The sequence below is a fragment of the Anomalospiza imberbis genome, chromosome 1 (genome assembly GCF_031753505.1).
Source record: "Anomalospiza imberbis isolate Cuckoo-Finch-1a 21T00152 chromosome 1, ASM3175350v1, whole genome shotgun sequence".
NCBI lineage: Eukaryota > Metazoa > Chordata > Aves > Passeriformes > Viduidae > Anomalospiza > Anomalospiza imberbis.
The window spans coordinates 67,090,558-67,106,344 of NC_089681.1; the positions used below are offsets into that span (position 1 = coordinate 67,090,558).

At 37.9% G+C, this 15,787-nt stretch overlaps 1 protein-coding gene across 7 annotated transcripts in view; it reads right to left on the bottom strand.

The window, feature by feature from the left end:
• Positions 1-15,787, bottom strand: part of FHOD3 (formin homology 2 domain containing 3) — a 370,799-nt gene that overhangs the window by 34,844 nt on the left and 320,168 nt on the right. For all 7 annotated transcript variants that reach the window (XM_068195730.1, XM_068195740.1, XM_068195787.1 and 4 more), the window contains 3 exons: positions 12,468-12,650; positions 8,255-8,374; positions 7,584-7,745 (listed from right to left, as the gene is read on the bottom strand). In XM_068195730.1, coding sequence (XP_068051831.1) covers positions 7,584-7,745; positions 8,255-8,374; positions 12,468-12,650 — 465 coding nt within the window. The remainder of the gene's footprint in view (positions 1-7,583; positions 7,746-8,254; positions 8,375-12,467; positions 12,651-15,787) is intronic.

Consider the following 15,787-nt stretch of genomic DNA (forward strand, 5'->3'; position numbering starts at 1 on the left):
AGAATTGCTGTGGCATTATTTTATAACTATGCTTCACTGAATAAAAAGAAGCAGTAATTTGAAATAGTCATTAGGGCTTTCTTGCTGGACAGTAGTGTACAGATATTATATCTGGCCCAGTGATTTGGAGGAAAGTGGAAACATATATTCTTCCTCCTCAGGACATGTATGTGCAAAAGACATGCAGTTTGCTGCCTGAATAGTTACCTTCCGCTAAATTTTTTTAAATGAGTACATGTTCTTTTCTGCGGGAAAAAGAATGAGTGGTTGTGGCTGTTATGCAAAATAGGAAAGTTCTTTCTTTTAAACACTATGAAATGTTTATTTTAATTTGTAAACCAATTTAGAAACAGCAACTTTCTAAATGGTTCTGGGATATATTTGATATGTTCCTCATTTCTCTGGTCAGGTTCCTCTACATTCACAATCACACTAGCTAAAAAATATTCAGAACTATTCGTATCTGTGAAATCTCTTGCTAGGCCCACTGTTCAGTCTTCTGAGTAGTGCCTTAGTAGACACTGTTTGAGAGAGGAGTAGCCAGAGACAGTATATGCAAACAGGATGTAAAGACAAGTTTATGTGACAAAAGCCCTGCAGTCAGCCTCAGCAAACCACAGCCCTAAACTCAATAATGGGCAACTTCAGAATTAAAAATCTATTCTTCAATTTAACACAACACCATATTTTGCACAAACGATTCAGACCAAAGAATAAAATCTTCCAACCACATCCCAGAAACAATAGCACTCACTTTAATCACTTTATATCATAATTTACTGCTTGCTACCATAGAAGCAGATGACTTTGCCATAAACAACAAAAATAAAAAGAATTCTACCAAGTTTCTCATTCCACTGGGCTGAGAATTCAGTACCTCACGACACACCTACTGCCCAAACAGCTTCTGCTCTCACTGGTTTTCACCTGACTCTAAAACTGCCACCACCATCAAATGGCTCAGCATTTACTTCCCTGCTCGCTCTGGTTCCCTGAACATTGGTTCTTACAAGGCCTATTTTTTCAAGTTCAACTCCATCCAATATCACATGACATGTATAAAAGTTTAAAACTTTCTCATTCATGAAATGCTACACCATGCTCCAATCATTCAGGCAGGACATGGATCAGGGAGCCTTTCTGGTCTTTGGGTTGGGGTGTTATTCCTCTGTGTGGCCACAAATACCTCATGGCAACACAGGAATTGCACACTTTATTATTTGTTGGGAGAGAGAGGAATGGCTGCTTTGAGGCAACATTGGGAATTAAATGCAGTAGCTCAAACTTGAAATGCCTTCAACCATATATTCCCCAGGGCAGCATATACAACTCCAGGTATGCACTGCCATGCAATCCAAACAACTGCAGCCACTGTGAGATAAGAGGTCATTTTTCTTCAGCTTTCCCTTAGTTGGAATGTGCTTTACAAACACGTTTCCTCTTCCAGCTAAATCTCCTCTAGTCTTTGGGCTCAGCTACCCCACTGCTGCAAGTACAAAACCATCCTTAAGTCAAACATGCTGCACCTAAATACACTCATGTTTTCTGCCTCCTGTGTTAACATTCAGCCCTTCAAAAGGGTCAAAGATGTCACAACTGGATTGAAGCAAAAAACCCCAAAACAAGTAAATGAATGGAAACTGATAAAGCACTTCTTTTCAAAATCACTGTATCTAAAGATTTGTTCTGAAGGCCAGTGAATTACATAGCCTCAGCATGCTTGTATAAGATTTCTATTGTTTGATACTCTATTGTTTATTGGCATAGCTTGCTTCTTTTAGTGGTGAACATATGAAATCCAGTTATTTTCTAAGGAAGACCTGGATCTCTGCATTTTTTTCTTAGTCACAAGGTGCATTTAAGAGAAGATTGATGCTTTCACAATGACATGTTGTCTTAAATGCACAATAAAATGACAACTATTTTATTGTCCCTCATAGAAAGATATACATAACCACACACAAGCTTTCTCTTTTCAAAGTTCAAGATAGTTTCTGCAGGAGACCACAGTCTAGTCTGAGCTGTTTATAATTTAGGGTCAGACCGTTCATTTTCACATTATTACAGGGATGCGTTCTGGCAGGGAACATGAAATCTTCCTCTTTTCCTGAGTTGGTTCAGTGCCAAAGGAAATTCTGAGAATTGCTCCCTGCATACACACTGTCATCTGAGAGCAGCGACCTTCTGTGGCGTATGTTCAAAACTCTGTCTCCTCTAATATTTCCAGACTGTTTTCCTTCACCAAGTGTCACAAGAATTATCCCAAGACCCTTGTTAGTCTGACTTGTACACTGTGGGCATGCATTTTAAGCAAGATAGATGTCAGCTCTCTAAAGCAAGCAATATATAAAGAAGGTTCTGCCAAGACATTTCTAAAGCTAGGGTAAAAGGTGGCATCCTGCAAATATAATTTTGGAAATGAGAACACCTAAATCAACTCACTAATGAAAAATTACAGGACAGAGGTGGCAGAGGTGCTTACTGAGGTGTGACAAGATGAGTCTGCCCAATTGTATACACATCCTATTGCATTTCACTTCAATAAACAATATACTGACTACATGGGATCTTTTTGAAGATGCTGTATGGCAGTTCCTACAATCTGGGACAAAGGGGAGCCATACCACACAGTGTTGACGTAGGTCCCTTTAGATAGTGTTATGTCACCTGCAACAATTCCTGCAGTCATATCACTTGGAATGTTATTGAAACACTACAGTGCCATCAGGCACATGTGCTAAACTTCATCTGCTCTCTTTGAGACACAACCTCAAAGTCTCATTTGCCATGGAAGCTCCTTCCCCCTTGCCCCAGTTTGCCCTGCAGCCAACAGGATCTGCCTTTCCCTGCTCTGCTTTCACCTCTGCTCCTGCTAGCCCATGCCACAATCTGAGGCAGCTGCTGGCATCACAAGGAATGACTGCAAGAAACCTTGCATTCCTGGACTTTTTTTTTGTGGAAAATAATTTGACTTTTGGCATTTATTTTTGTTTGAAATAATGTAGGGAAAGCATACTTGAATGATAACTACACACAAATACTTTCTGTCAAGCAAGACATGAGACACTGAAAGAGTACATGAGGCAACATGATTTTCCCTACCTTTTTATTTTTTTTTAATCCTTTCTCTGCTTTCCAATTTATCAGGCAGAAGCTATAGCATGTCAAATATCACTTCTGTTCCAGCCAGCTCCTTTCTCCTCATGCCTCCCTGCTAAGGTCCTTGGAGGGCAGGCTGCTGCAGGCTTCCTTCTCCCCTGTGTGTGCCTTATGCTCATCCTAAATTCTTTCCTACCAGCAATCCTTGCCCCCTCCTGCGCAGCTAACATTTCCTATTTCTTACTTTTAAAAGCTGCCTGCTTCTCCACTGCCTAGTAGCTGTGAGTGTCCTGTACCCAAGTGTCTTGCAGCAGGGGTTAAAAACCAGAGGTTGGACATCTTGTAAGTAAATTAAAATCAGGGGAAGAAAATAACAATTTTAGTTATCTATAGAGCTGGCCAGTTTTCAGATACACAGGGGAAATATTTATGGGTTAGAGAGAGAAGATGAACATTTTTAATAAGGATACATTTTTTATTCACTAACAGAGGAGATATTGGGGCTGAGGCAACTGCTTCTTAAGGAAGTTTCTAGGAACAACATTCAATCTTAACTGCAGAAATCTGAGGATCTGCTTCAGTATTAGGTATATCAGTTCTGGAACAACATCAGTGAAAAAACCAAAATATCAAGAAAATAAAAAGGGCAAGTGATTTTAATCATGTGATACTAAATAATCGGTGCTGTGCATGACTTTATAAATGCTTTTATTTATCTAGAATTCTATTTTTTCTCTAATTTTTTTCACTTGCGTCTGTTTTTTTGGTGCCATTTATGACTTCAGTCCTTCAGTAAAAAGCAGCATGTTTTGCAATAACTATACCATTTTATTTCTGGTCTTTCTAGCTCCTTTTTGGTGGGGCAGCCCGTTTTCTTTATGTTTTTGGGTTTTTTCATGAACTAATGCTCAGGAAATTCTTATATGATGCGCATTTCAGGGGAAGGGGCATCTCTGTTTATCTACAGGATGGAAATTGTTTAGCCTTTGTGGTTTCTGAAAGATGTTGGTAGGCAAAACAGAGCTCAAAATACAGCCTAATCCACAGTGAAATATTAGTTCTCCTTTCCTGTCAGCTTTCCTAAACCAAGATTTCGCCTTGTCTGTGAACATTCCCTTGAAGAGGGCAGCTTGGATGGCTTCCACATCCTAACTCTCTGATTTGTGGCAGCTATGATCAAGTGGGAATAGAGCTTGTTACAGTAATCCATCAGTGGTTTAACACATGCAGGAACATCCCAAGGAGGGAGACCTTGGGCGACATGGGGAAGGTTAAGGCTATAATTTCTCTTAATGTGATTTTGTCTGGCCTTTTTAGATTTTTGTCCACTTTGGGCAGGGCCAGTGGAACAGCAAACCACAGACTGAAAGACTGTGCTCAATTTTGCACGTTCTTAGAACTGAATTTTTTTTTAAGTGACAGCAGTAGGTTAAGCTTTCTTCCACTTTCTATGACTGAAAAATAGAAGAACCACTTGGGAGAATACCATACATAGTGGTGAGAATTTTGGAAAACAAAGGCTCTTCTCTTTTGTGGTAATTTTTCTTCTTAGTGATTAACTTGATCCCAATCTAATAAAAAAAGGAAATAACTTCTTAGCAAAGAGAAGCAGGAAATGAGAAACCAGTATACCTAAATGTTAAAAAAGAATCACTCAAATTAAAAACAAAAACATAAGAGAAAGTTAAAATCTTCCAAATATGAGAAACCAAACTCACTGAAGGCAATAAACCAGAGCCTAAACAAAGGCTGTACAAGAGGAAAACTAGGAGAAAAGAGATGGAATCTAAAGAGAAAATATCTAAGGACATAAAAAAAACCCAACAAATTCCTTTATCGTACCAAAAAAGAAAAAGAAAGCATGTAGGAGGCTCTGGATCACTGGGGATGAAAGAAACTGAGGAAGACAAAAAATAGAGAAGGGAAGCAAGATGACTTCTTTTCATCCAACTTCACCACAGAGGATGTTGGAGAAAAACCTACTCTGGTGCTCCTTTCCTTTTTCTGTATTATATTTTTAATATATGTGAACTAATAGCAAAGTTTGAAACCTTACTAGCAGAAATACATGTTGGAGAGAGATGATATCTTACAAAGAAGTAAACAAGCAGAATACAGTAATTATGACATCAATTAAAATAAAGAAATTGAGCCACTGGCTAAAATGAATATGAATATTTATGAAACTATACTTGGTAACTTAGAGAATAAAAGGATACCAAAAATTTTGCCTATCCCTAGAAGAGCAGCAAAGCTGGTGCAGAGGTCCAGGTTTTATTACTGTATCAGGTAACTCAGCTCAAAGGATAAGTGACAGGAAACTTAATACATAAAAATAACCACTATATTCTGAATGTTTATTAAATAGGAAATAGATAAGACTAAGTAGAGAAAATTAAATTTCAAAATCTTTTCAAGGGACTCATGGGAGGCCACCTATGAATTGTGAGGTTCAGAGGGCAAAAGAAAAGAAGGAATGAATACACATTGATTCTCATTTGTTGACAGGGCTAACAGCAGGCGTCTCATGGTTTGCACTTTGTATTTCAAAATTATCTGAAAACAAGGAAGCTTATCCAGAGGGTAAAATCTACAGATGGCAGGAAATTATTCAGATTAGTCCTGACTGAAGATTATTAGGGGTTTGAGAGATAAGCAGTAAATCTTCTTCAGCAGATCATGGTCACTGCAATAAAGTGCACAGTGCACGACAGCATCTGACTCCATTGAGAGTTCTGAATGCTGTGTCTGCTCAGGAGAATGCCTGGATGTCCTTGGGAACTGCCCTGGCACAATGGGTTTCCAAGGGGTAGCAGCAGTCAAAGAACACAGAGAAAACCTCAGAACATCTAACAAAAGGTAGCAGAAAGGACAAACACAGTAAGATTTGACACTGATAAGGAGAGGCTGGAATACTGTACTTACTATTGTTTAACGCATTCTAAAAAAGTAAGATGAAGGAAAAGTGTGGAAATGGTCTCATAAACAAAAGATATAAAAGGATCATTTAAGACTTAGACAAGGATCTGCGCAGCCTGGTTTAATCTGGTCTTGCACTGAAAAGGGTGATGGATCATATGACCTTCAGAGATCCTTTCCAACCTAAGTTATTCTGTTAATTAGAAAGAAAAAATATTTTGATTGTTCAGTATATTTAGACAGTAGTTCTTGAAACTGGAAAATTAAACAGCAGAAAAAAATAGATTATGAATTCATTGTTGCAAGAACTACACTAGGAGCCAAAATAAGATTTCATTTTTGCAGTTAAAAAAAAAAGAAAAGTATTGTATTATACAGATGTCCTGGGTTGTGGAGGCAAACAGAGTTGTTTGCCCCCACACTCTCCAGCTCTTCTCCCAACATCCAAAGAAGGTGGTCTTTGGAAAAGAAATCATTCCTCTATTTGATGCACATAATGAGAATTATAGCTCATGAAATTAACATTTTTCTAGGAGAAATCTTTCATTCCCTTAGAAACTTCTTGTGCTCTTCTGTCAAGCAGCTGGTATTGGCCACTGTGTGAATCAAGTCACTGGACTAGAAGGACACTGTAATTATCTGTTATAATTATTATCATTTCCATGAGACATGACTCCTAAACAGAATTTTTATGTTTGCTATCTCCCATGTTTACTCCATTAATCAAGCAATGCACTATTTTTAAGGGTTATTAATGAAATCTCACACTCTGAGAGATTTAAAAGTGATTTTCCTATCATGCCTGCTCACAGCAGTAATAATCTCCATACAGCATCAAGCCATTTACCAGACCTATGCATTAACCAGGGAATTACCATTTTTTGACGAGAGGTGCTGCAACAAGATTCCTTTATTTCTATTTATGTTCCCTAACACCTAAGGACATCCCAAGAGATCCTCTGGAGATGCTCAAAACCCATCCGGACTTTTCTTCTGCAACCTGCTCTAGGTGAACCTGCTTTAGCAGGGGGTTGGACTAAATCATATGCTGAGGTCCTGTCCAACCCCAGACATTCTGTGATTCTGTGAGTTAAACCAAGTATTTCGAGGACTCTTTAATTCTGGAGACAAATTTTATTAGTAAAAATATTCATTCCTTCCACTAGATTTAAAATACAATCAGGCATCTGCCTTAAAAAAAGAGATTCCCCCAAGCCACAGAATATATTTGAAGATACTGGTAAAATAAAGTTTTAACCTGAAAATAGTTCCTTATATTTATATACATTAATGTACATAAAATTAACATGGCTGTCATAACTAATGGCTGCCAAAGAGTGCTCTGATGAGGGAACCTTGTGACAGACAGAAATAAAGTTTGGAAAAGGGAGTACTGGCATCTTTGAAATTCAGTGCAAATGACACAATGAACACACATTCATAAATAGTGCTGCAACCAGGGAGGATCAAAAAAAAAATCAAAGAATAGAATAAAATCTTAAATATTTCACTTCAGAGATGGTTATAAAAATGTACATATAGATGTATTTACCTACTGGACATACCTTGGCTGACCTAGTGATGGCCCCGATCTCTGAATAAAGATCAGTGCTGTCTGGGAACTTTTCTACCACCATAGTGCAGACATGGTGCAGGAGGGACTGTTTGTGCACTGTGTCCTTGACTTCTGGAACCTTCTCGAGGTAGCTTAACTCAAAAGCTTTGGCCTGTAATGGAAAAAAAAAACGACATTAAAAATAAAAAGACAGAAAAAATAAAGACATAAAAAAAAAGACACTAAAAATAAAAATGCTCACTCCTTCCCATGTAGATTAGTAGACAAAAATGATGACCAATAAGGGGCAGAGGGGAAAGAAGAATCGTACAGGAGAGGAAATTCAGTGCTTTTATTAATATTTAACTTGCTGAAGACTAGGTCTAAAATCAGTCCATCTACAGTGAAATGACCCATGACACAGTTCTCATACTTTGAATGCAAAGCATCAACACTACACTTAAGGGAGTTACACTGGGACAGTGCTTAGCTCCACATTTCCTTCAGATTATGTTGAAAGAGGCAAGACACAACACAAAACACAGAATAAAAGCACGTTCCATTTCCTAAATTACTTTTCTGGTACAAAATAAATAGTGGGTTGCAATTTTCACAATGGTTTTGACTTCTGTTTTTTTGAAGGAAAAACCTGCAGGTCAAATGCTGGGACATCAGGCTTACATTGGTTCCATTCAGAAAGTTCCCAATGGCTAGCAGAGTAGAAAGGATAAATCCCAAAGTTTTATTGTGCTCCAGTTGGTCCATTCCCTCCTTCAGGTCTAGCAGTGGTTCTGCAACTTCCTACCATAAGGACAAAAACAAGAAAGTGAAGGTTAGTTTTTAATTCAATGGTTTAGATTAATTACTGAAAAAGTTCCTGAACTGGCGTCTTGCAGAGTGTAAACTGGCCATGTGTGCTGGCTTTCTTCCATATTCCAGCTAATAAATCACATGCAAGAACAGCAAAAAAAGTACATGAAATATTTTCCTACTGTTGTTTTATGTATGCAATTGCCTTACTTGTCCTGGGGATTATCCTGTGAATCCAAACAGGAGAATGCTGCTGCATTTCAGTTAAATCCATGAACACACCCAAGCCCCAACTGATAAAAGAGCTTCTTAGAAGTATTTTTTCTAATCTTTGAACAACAAATTTAAAAAGTTAGAAACCTTGCTGACTTTAAATTTGTAGCTTGAACCTACAACTTTCTTCAAACAATGGCCATTTCTGTGTTTTAGATACGGTTTTGTGCTTGTGAGAATTTAGAACTGAAAAAGAAAACCCACTGTAAACATCAAGCTTTACGAATAGTCTCATTTCAATATTTTAATTTAATGCATCTTCCACCTACACATGTTATCTGAGTATAGATATGCATACTGGTAAGGATTGAAATCATAAATTCTGTTTCATTACCTTAGGAAGTGAACTACACCAGAGAGTTCAAAGGAAGAGAGTGAAGGTAATTGAGTTGACAGAACTTATTTCTGTGTCTCTGTGTGAGGCCCAGGGTTATTTATTTTGCATGCACACTAATGGTTCACATTGTTTCTATCTTCAAATGCCATTCTAAGCATCTGTGAGCAGCATTCTTTTCACAGAATCATAGAATGGTTTGTGTGGGAAAAGACCTGAAGAGCATCTACTTTCAACTCCTGTGCCATGGGCAGGGAGAATTTTTTCCCCAATTTCCCACATTGCTATACACATTATGAACCAAGAAGCTAAAATGAGGCTGCTATTTTAGACCAAGAGGCAAAGTAACTGAGAATTTCAATTTCTTGGAGACACATAATGGTTCCTTCCACAACTGTAGTAATATTTTACCATAAAAGATGAATGAAACACATTTCTAGTCCCTACACAACAATTTGTCTCTTGAAAAGAATATGTCAATTTCAAGACAAATTAAGAGATGAGCTAGTGAGCTAAGTAGTTTATACATTGGAGGAGAGATGCTAAATAATCCAAGACTTTATCAAAGTGAATTAAAATAAAACTTCTGTACAGTATTCTTTGAGTTGCTTTAAAGTCAGAGTTGATTTAGTTTGTTTTGTTGTGTTATGGGATGACTCAAACTGCTCTGAATTGGTGGTAAACATGGGCTTCTGAACTATTTAATTTAGATCAATTTTCAAACTGTCAAAAAAACATTGCTAAAAGACTAATTTAAAACATTCTCCATGTGAATAAGAAGGTGCCATAAGAGGCTTCCAAACCAGGCCATTCTGAGCCCTTCATTTAGCTATTTAGACAATTTATCTAATCTTAGACTTTCTTGCACATAGTACACACTTATAATTACTCTTTATTTCTTATTGTAGGATTAAAAACAATAAAAAAGACTGCACAAGATACTGAACAATCAGACAAATTTCTGATTTTTTCAAATTTACCCACTCTTGCTTCCTAGAAAACTCATCTTCTACCTAAAGAGGGCAGATAGATAAGGCAGAGCTACCTCATATCCTTGGATACCACGTTTTTATTTTTCAGCTAAAAATTAGGTTTGAATGAAATTCGAGGACTGGACCAGAACTTCTATCTGAAAGATACCTCATAATGTCTGATTCAGTGTTTGATGGACATGTACAAATGAACTCAACTCATTGTACTTTTCTCATTTCTACACCTGCTTATATTAATTTTGTGATCTTATAAGTTGTCAGCAAAAAGGATATATGTCTTCAGTGATCTTAATTAAAAAAACCACAAAGCCTCTATTCCTTTTTTAACACCTTAAAGTCCCTTTAAGATAATAAAATTTGACAATATCTGCATCATAAGTAGTTCCATATGAGGAATGAGTAGTAACACGGTGCAATTTTTTAAACTCTTTGTGCATTTAAACAAGGATGCAAAAAGAAAAGTGAGAGAAATTATTGTTCTGCTGATGACCTTCAGTTAGCATTTAAATTAACATTTCAAAGCAGCATACACATTATCAAGAAAATAATTTGGAAAGGTTTTTTTCTTTTTTAAAATTTTCTATTGAGAGCAAAGAGTGAGTATTCATCCAGTTCAGCCCCTCACAGTCTGAGGATACTCCCTACAAATGTACCCTGACTTGCTTCAATTAACTAAATTCCAGCTATGAAAGATGATTTCTCTTATTATGCCTGAAAAGCTTTTCATGGACATAAACAATGCATCACTTAACCCATTTCTTGAACAATTCATGTTCTTTTCTTCCAGGTTGTCAGAGATAAAGCTAAGACCTACTTAGGCAGAACTCTGTTCTTGGCAGGTTAGCAGAAGAGTCTCATGCATGAGAATCCTGGTCTTACCACTAAGTCAGGTTATTTCACACCATCTAAAACTTCCAGCCTCATGGAAATAATAGCACTCATATCTTACATAAAATGTATGTGTGACTTGGTAAATAATATGAGTGCATTATGAACTGCTATGAATTTTCCTTATTACAAAATAAGATTTAAAAAGAAAAGATCAAGCAAATGCCAGACTGAAATAAAAAAAAAAAAAAAACAGGAAAAGCTGTGGAGGTAAGTGATTTTGGGACCTATATTTCATGAAGGTTTTGCCCTTTTGCTGATAGATCTTCTGCAAAAACATAGTTTCAAGAAGAGAAGAATGTTAGCAGCTCAAGGGTCTCTTTTATCACCACAATCAGTAATGCAAATTACTTAATTTCTTAAAAACTTAACATCCCAGTATTTTATTTTAGTCTAAATAACATGTATGTTTACTGGTTACCTGGAACTTAAACTTTTGTTACTGGAGACACCCAGGTGCTTACTGTGCCTTGCATCCCTGATGTCTGACCCTGTTTCTTTGTCCTCACCCAAGACCCAAGCTGTCTGCCCTATCCATGCTTGTCTGCTAGGCTTATCAGGTGCTCATCATACTTTATCACACTTATCACATGTTACTTCCTTTTTATGGTAAGTACTGTGCTTAGTCCTATCTACCTTCAAACAGGGATAAAAATGTTGGTTTTGTCTTCCCTACAACTGTTGCTTCTCTGAGTAATTTAAGTATTTGAGACATTTTGTACTAGTGTCCATTCTACATGAATTTTAGCTGGCAATAAAATAACTTTGTGGCAAAAAGAAACTCTCAGAATTTCTTTAGCTTTTAGCAGTGCTTCAAATATTGCTTTTTGATTGAGAGGACACTAGAAATTCTAGGTATATGCAGAGATTAACAACTACTGCTAACTCAGTTTCCTTGAAAGGTACAATTTAGCCTTGTGGTAACTTCAAAGCAGAATAAATAGCTGTACCAGAGTAAAAACAAAACAAAACAAAACAAATCACAGTTTCATTCTGTCTAATCTATGCACCAAAATTTTATCCTCTTTTTAAAAATTTGTGCCTATGATTCATCATTCTTGACAGGCACCCCAATTATAGTGTTCTTTGAATGAATGCCAGCCATGAGGAAGGTGGCAATAACTGTGTGTGACTGAGCTGAATTGTCTTATCTTTTGTTTAGAATTTTGAGAGCTATAAACAAAAAAACCCTTCATGGATGGTGTTTTCCTTAGTTCAAATGGATGTAAGATCAATACTCTCATGATATAAGACTGAATACAGTAGTCCTCACTCAATCTTTACGAAAGAAAAATTCTCATTGCTCTGAAGTAATTTCCTGAATAACAACATCTGGAGAAGATGTGGCAGAGATTTAGCCCTCTTCTTTGTTTCAATATCATTAGTGACTAATTAAAGGAAGGAAGACATAATCTCTTAATTTTCTTTTATAGAAGGAAGAGATTATGAAGGATCAGTTTAGCTGTTTCCTGCTTGGCCACTGAAACAAAAACGACCCATTTACCATTTCCTCAAAACATCCCTATAATACCAAGGTCAGGGAAAGATTAAGCAAAGCCTCGGAAGAGTCTCCACCCATCCCTATGCTTTCCCTCACCTTTTCCACTATCTCGTAGTCCATCTTGAAAGCCCAGAGCTGGAGCCTGGCAGAGAGTTCGCTGATGGAGGAGAGGGTGAGAAGGAACTGCTCAGCGCTGCCCAGGGGGACATCAGGATTCGCCAGCTGTGCCTCCTGGATCTTCTGCTTTTCCTCCTCAGTGGGGATCATGGTCAGGATTTTCTGTACAGGGAAACAAAAGGCAAGCATCAGTGGTGGGGCTGAGAGGGCTGGTTGCTGGGTGATCCCACAGCAGCCACAGTAGAAGTCCTCTAGTCCTTGGCTGTTAAATTAGGATAGCACAGTAGTAACCAAGAGCTAATCCACTGCACAAGGAAGCAAAACAAGGACTGCTATCTCACACACACACACACACACACACACAGTTTGTTTAAAAATGTATCTGGACTGAAATTTTTATTTTTTTGAAATCTGTATTCAGTAGATAATAAGTGGCTAATCATGGGATGAAACACTGAAGGACATGAAAGGAAATTGGTTAGGATTGATCTCATCAACTTTCATATGTTTAAGTCAGAACTTAACATCTTTGTGTAAATTACACATGGAAGTAATGGTAGAAGGAGAACAGTTTTGTGGTCTGTGATTTACAGCAAGTCAGACTACATTTTAAGGTCCCTTTTAGGCCCAATATCTACAAATCTTCTAGCACACTTGTAAATACACGGGAATAACTTGAAAACCTCTGTCCCTTGCTGTTCCCATAATTTCTTACTTTTTGTTCAGTCTGTTTTGTTTTTCTTATGGAGCATGGAAACTATTGCAGCTTACTAAGTCACTCCTAAAGATTTCACCCTAACTGACAACTTCCCAAGGAACACACATTGAATTTAAAGCTGAATTATGCATTGCATAACATATGGCCTTTTTTTCTTTTTATCTGAAAAAGGATCTCAATATTTTCAATTTCTGCTGTCAGTGTGGCTCAAAATATTTAAATTTTCCCATTGAAGTATTGGATTTTACAGGCTTGTTTAAATGTGACAGCTTTCCTTATGAAAGGAAAGCTTTCCTTACCTTATTGCTCTCTAAGGTATTGCTTCTTAATCAGTTTTCAACACAATAAATGCACTTCAAAATAAAAAAAAAGAAAAGCAAAACAACATAAAGGCATCAGATAATTGAGGTCTCTACCCTACTGACCAATGCCTCCTTAAAGCAAAGCAGATTTTTAACACAACTTATGTTTATTCATCTCATGAATGACATGTTTTTGCTGTAGCCATCTATAATGATAGAGGCTGTTTTGAAGGGGAGAAGAGAATAATAAAAATACAGCCAAAGAGCTATCAGACCTGCCAATCCAAACTACAGCCTTGTTCCAACACTGGACATAGCCAATTCATCAAAGCAGCACAACTGCCCCCTTTCAGTACCGATGGTTCCCCTGGCTGTTTGTACAGCACCGGAGCTAAGAGTGGATAGAGAGCAACGGACTTCCCCTGCTCAGTCAGGCAAACAACAAGAGTTAAGCAGGCAAATAATGTTCAATTTGTTGAACTGGGACTTATTTAATTTCTGCCACAGCATTTCTATTGCTGTCCATTTTCTTTTGTTGACTTCCATAAACAATGTTGCCTCTCTCTCTTGTTCTTTGTTATAAACAATGATGACAACAAAAGAAAGCCTCCTTGCTTGGACACGTAATAAATTAATATTGTAAGTAAAAAAAAAAAAAAAAAAAAAAAAAAAAAAAAAAAGAGGAGGAAAATCCCTCAACACACTCTGGTGCTTTTCCTTAGTCTGAAAAGGACTGCTTGGAAAATATTCTGAGGTACACGAGTTTCAGCAGACAGCATTTGTGTATTGATTTTGAGAAGTGCCATCCATACTGCCATCCATCCATCCATGCTGAAATCTGTAACTTGGGTCATATCTAACATAAAACTAGATTCGTAAGTAGCTGCTTCATGGTCTCAGTGCTGAATCAATACTCATCTAAAAAAGTCTGAAAAATCTCATAAAGAAAGGTGTTTTGCAGTGTCCCTTGAAGGAGTCAGGCATCTTAGTGCCTGCTCCTCTCTTTCACAACAAGAGGAAGACATGCCCTCAGCTGAGACAGAGCAGCTTGCAAATAAGATCATATTGAACATCCATACATGGAGAGTTTAGCAGTAGCCATGTGATGGGTGTAAAAATGCTTCTGATGCATTTTTGAAGGCTAACACTGCAGGAGTATTCTCAACTGCCTCCTACAAATAACTAGGACTTTTGGCAGCTACCCAGGGATCCCACAAGTATTTTGTGGTGGGGCGGTGCCTTCACTCCAGATTTTGCATTGCTTTGGGGCATTTTAAAGAGAGAAAAGAAACAGTAAGCTTTATTTCCAAAGAGACTCTCCTCCTCCTTGAGCTTTATATAAACATCACAAGACAGATGGAGCTGACAAAAAGCATTTAAGTCCAAGTTCTGCAAGACTGCAGTGCTGCGTACTGTACTATGTGAAACAGAGGATGCCAAGCAAAAGAGCCTATGCTTGTGGTGCCAGCTGCTGAGGATCAGCCCTGCTGCTGAAAGCCATGCCTTGCTGGGGCCAGAGCTGCTGGCAGGTCTCACACCATCCAGGGTGCAAGTGCCCCCATAACAATGACCTACACCAGCACTCCTGGCCTGCTTGGGCAAATGATTCTGATCCTGCTGGTCATCATCCTTGGTGTGCCCCTGAGCAAGTAGTGAAATGCTCCTCTTCTTGATTTCCACTCTATGACTAATTTGAGCCATGTGTTTGGTGCTGGAGACTCATGAGTACAACATCTGCCACTTTATTATTATTTTAGTTTTTATTTCTATTTATTTTTTGAAAAAAAAAAAAAAAAAAAAAAAACTAAGAGCAAAAGTAGCATAAAATCACAGCAGGGCAGAAGGTTACTGGCACCTGATGTGACCATTAAATCACAAATAGCTTAGAGCCCAATCATTAGTTCCTATTGCTCATCCCAGTACACAGAATTCCAGAGGGGGTTACGTTGGAAGGGACTGCAGTGGGACTACTGATCCAAGCTCCCTGCTCAAGCAGGGCCATCCCAGAGCACATGGCTCAGGATTGCAACCAGATGGTTTGTGAATATCTTTAGTGAGGGAGACTCCTCAGCCTCTCTGGGTTCCCTGTTCCAGTGCTCAGTCACCTGCACAGTAAAGAAGTTCCTTCTCATATTCAGGTGGAACTTTCTGTGCATCAGTTTCTGCCCATTGCTCTTGTCCTGTTGTTGGGAATTACTGAGAAGAGCCTGGATGCATCCTCTTGACACCCTCCCTTTAGATACTTAAATACATTGATACTCTCAGTTTGCTCTCCTCCA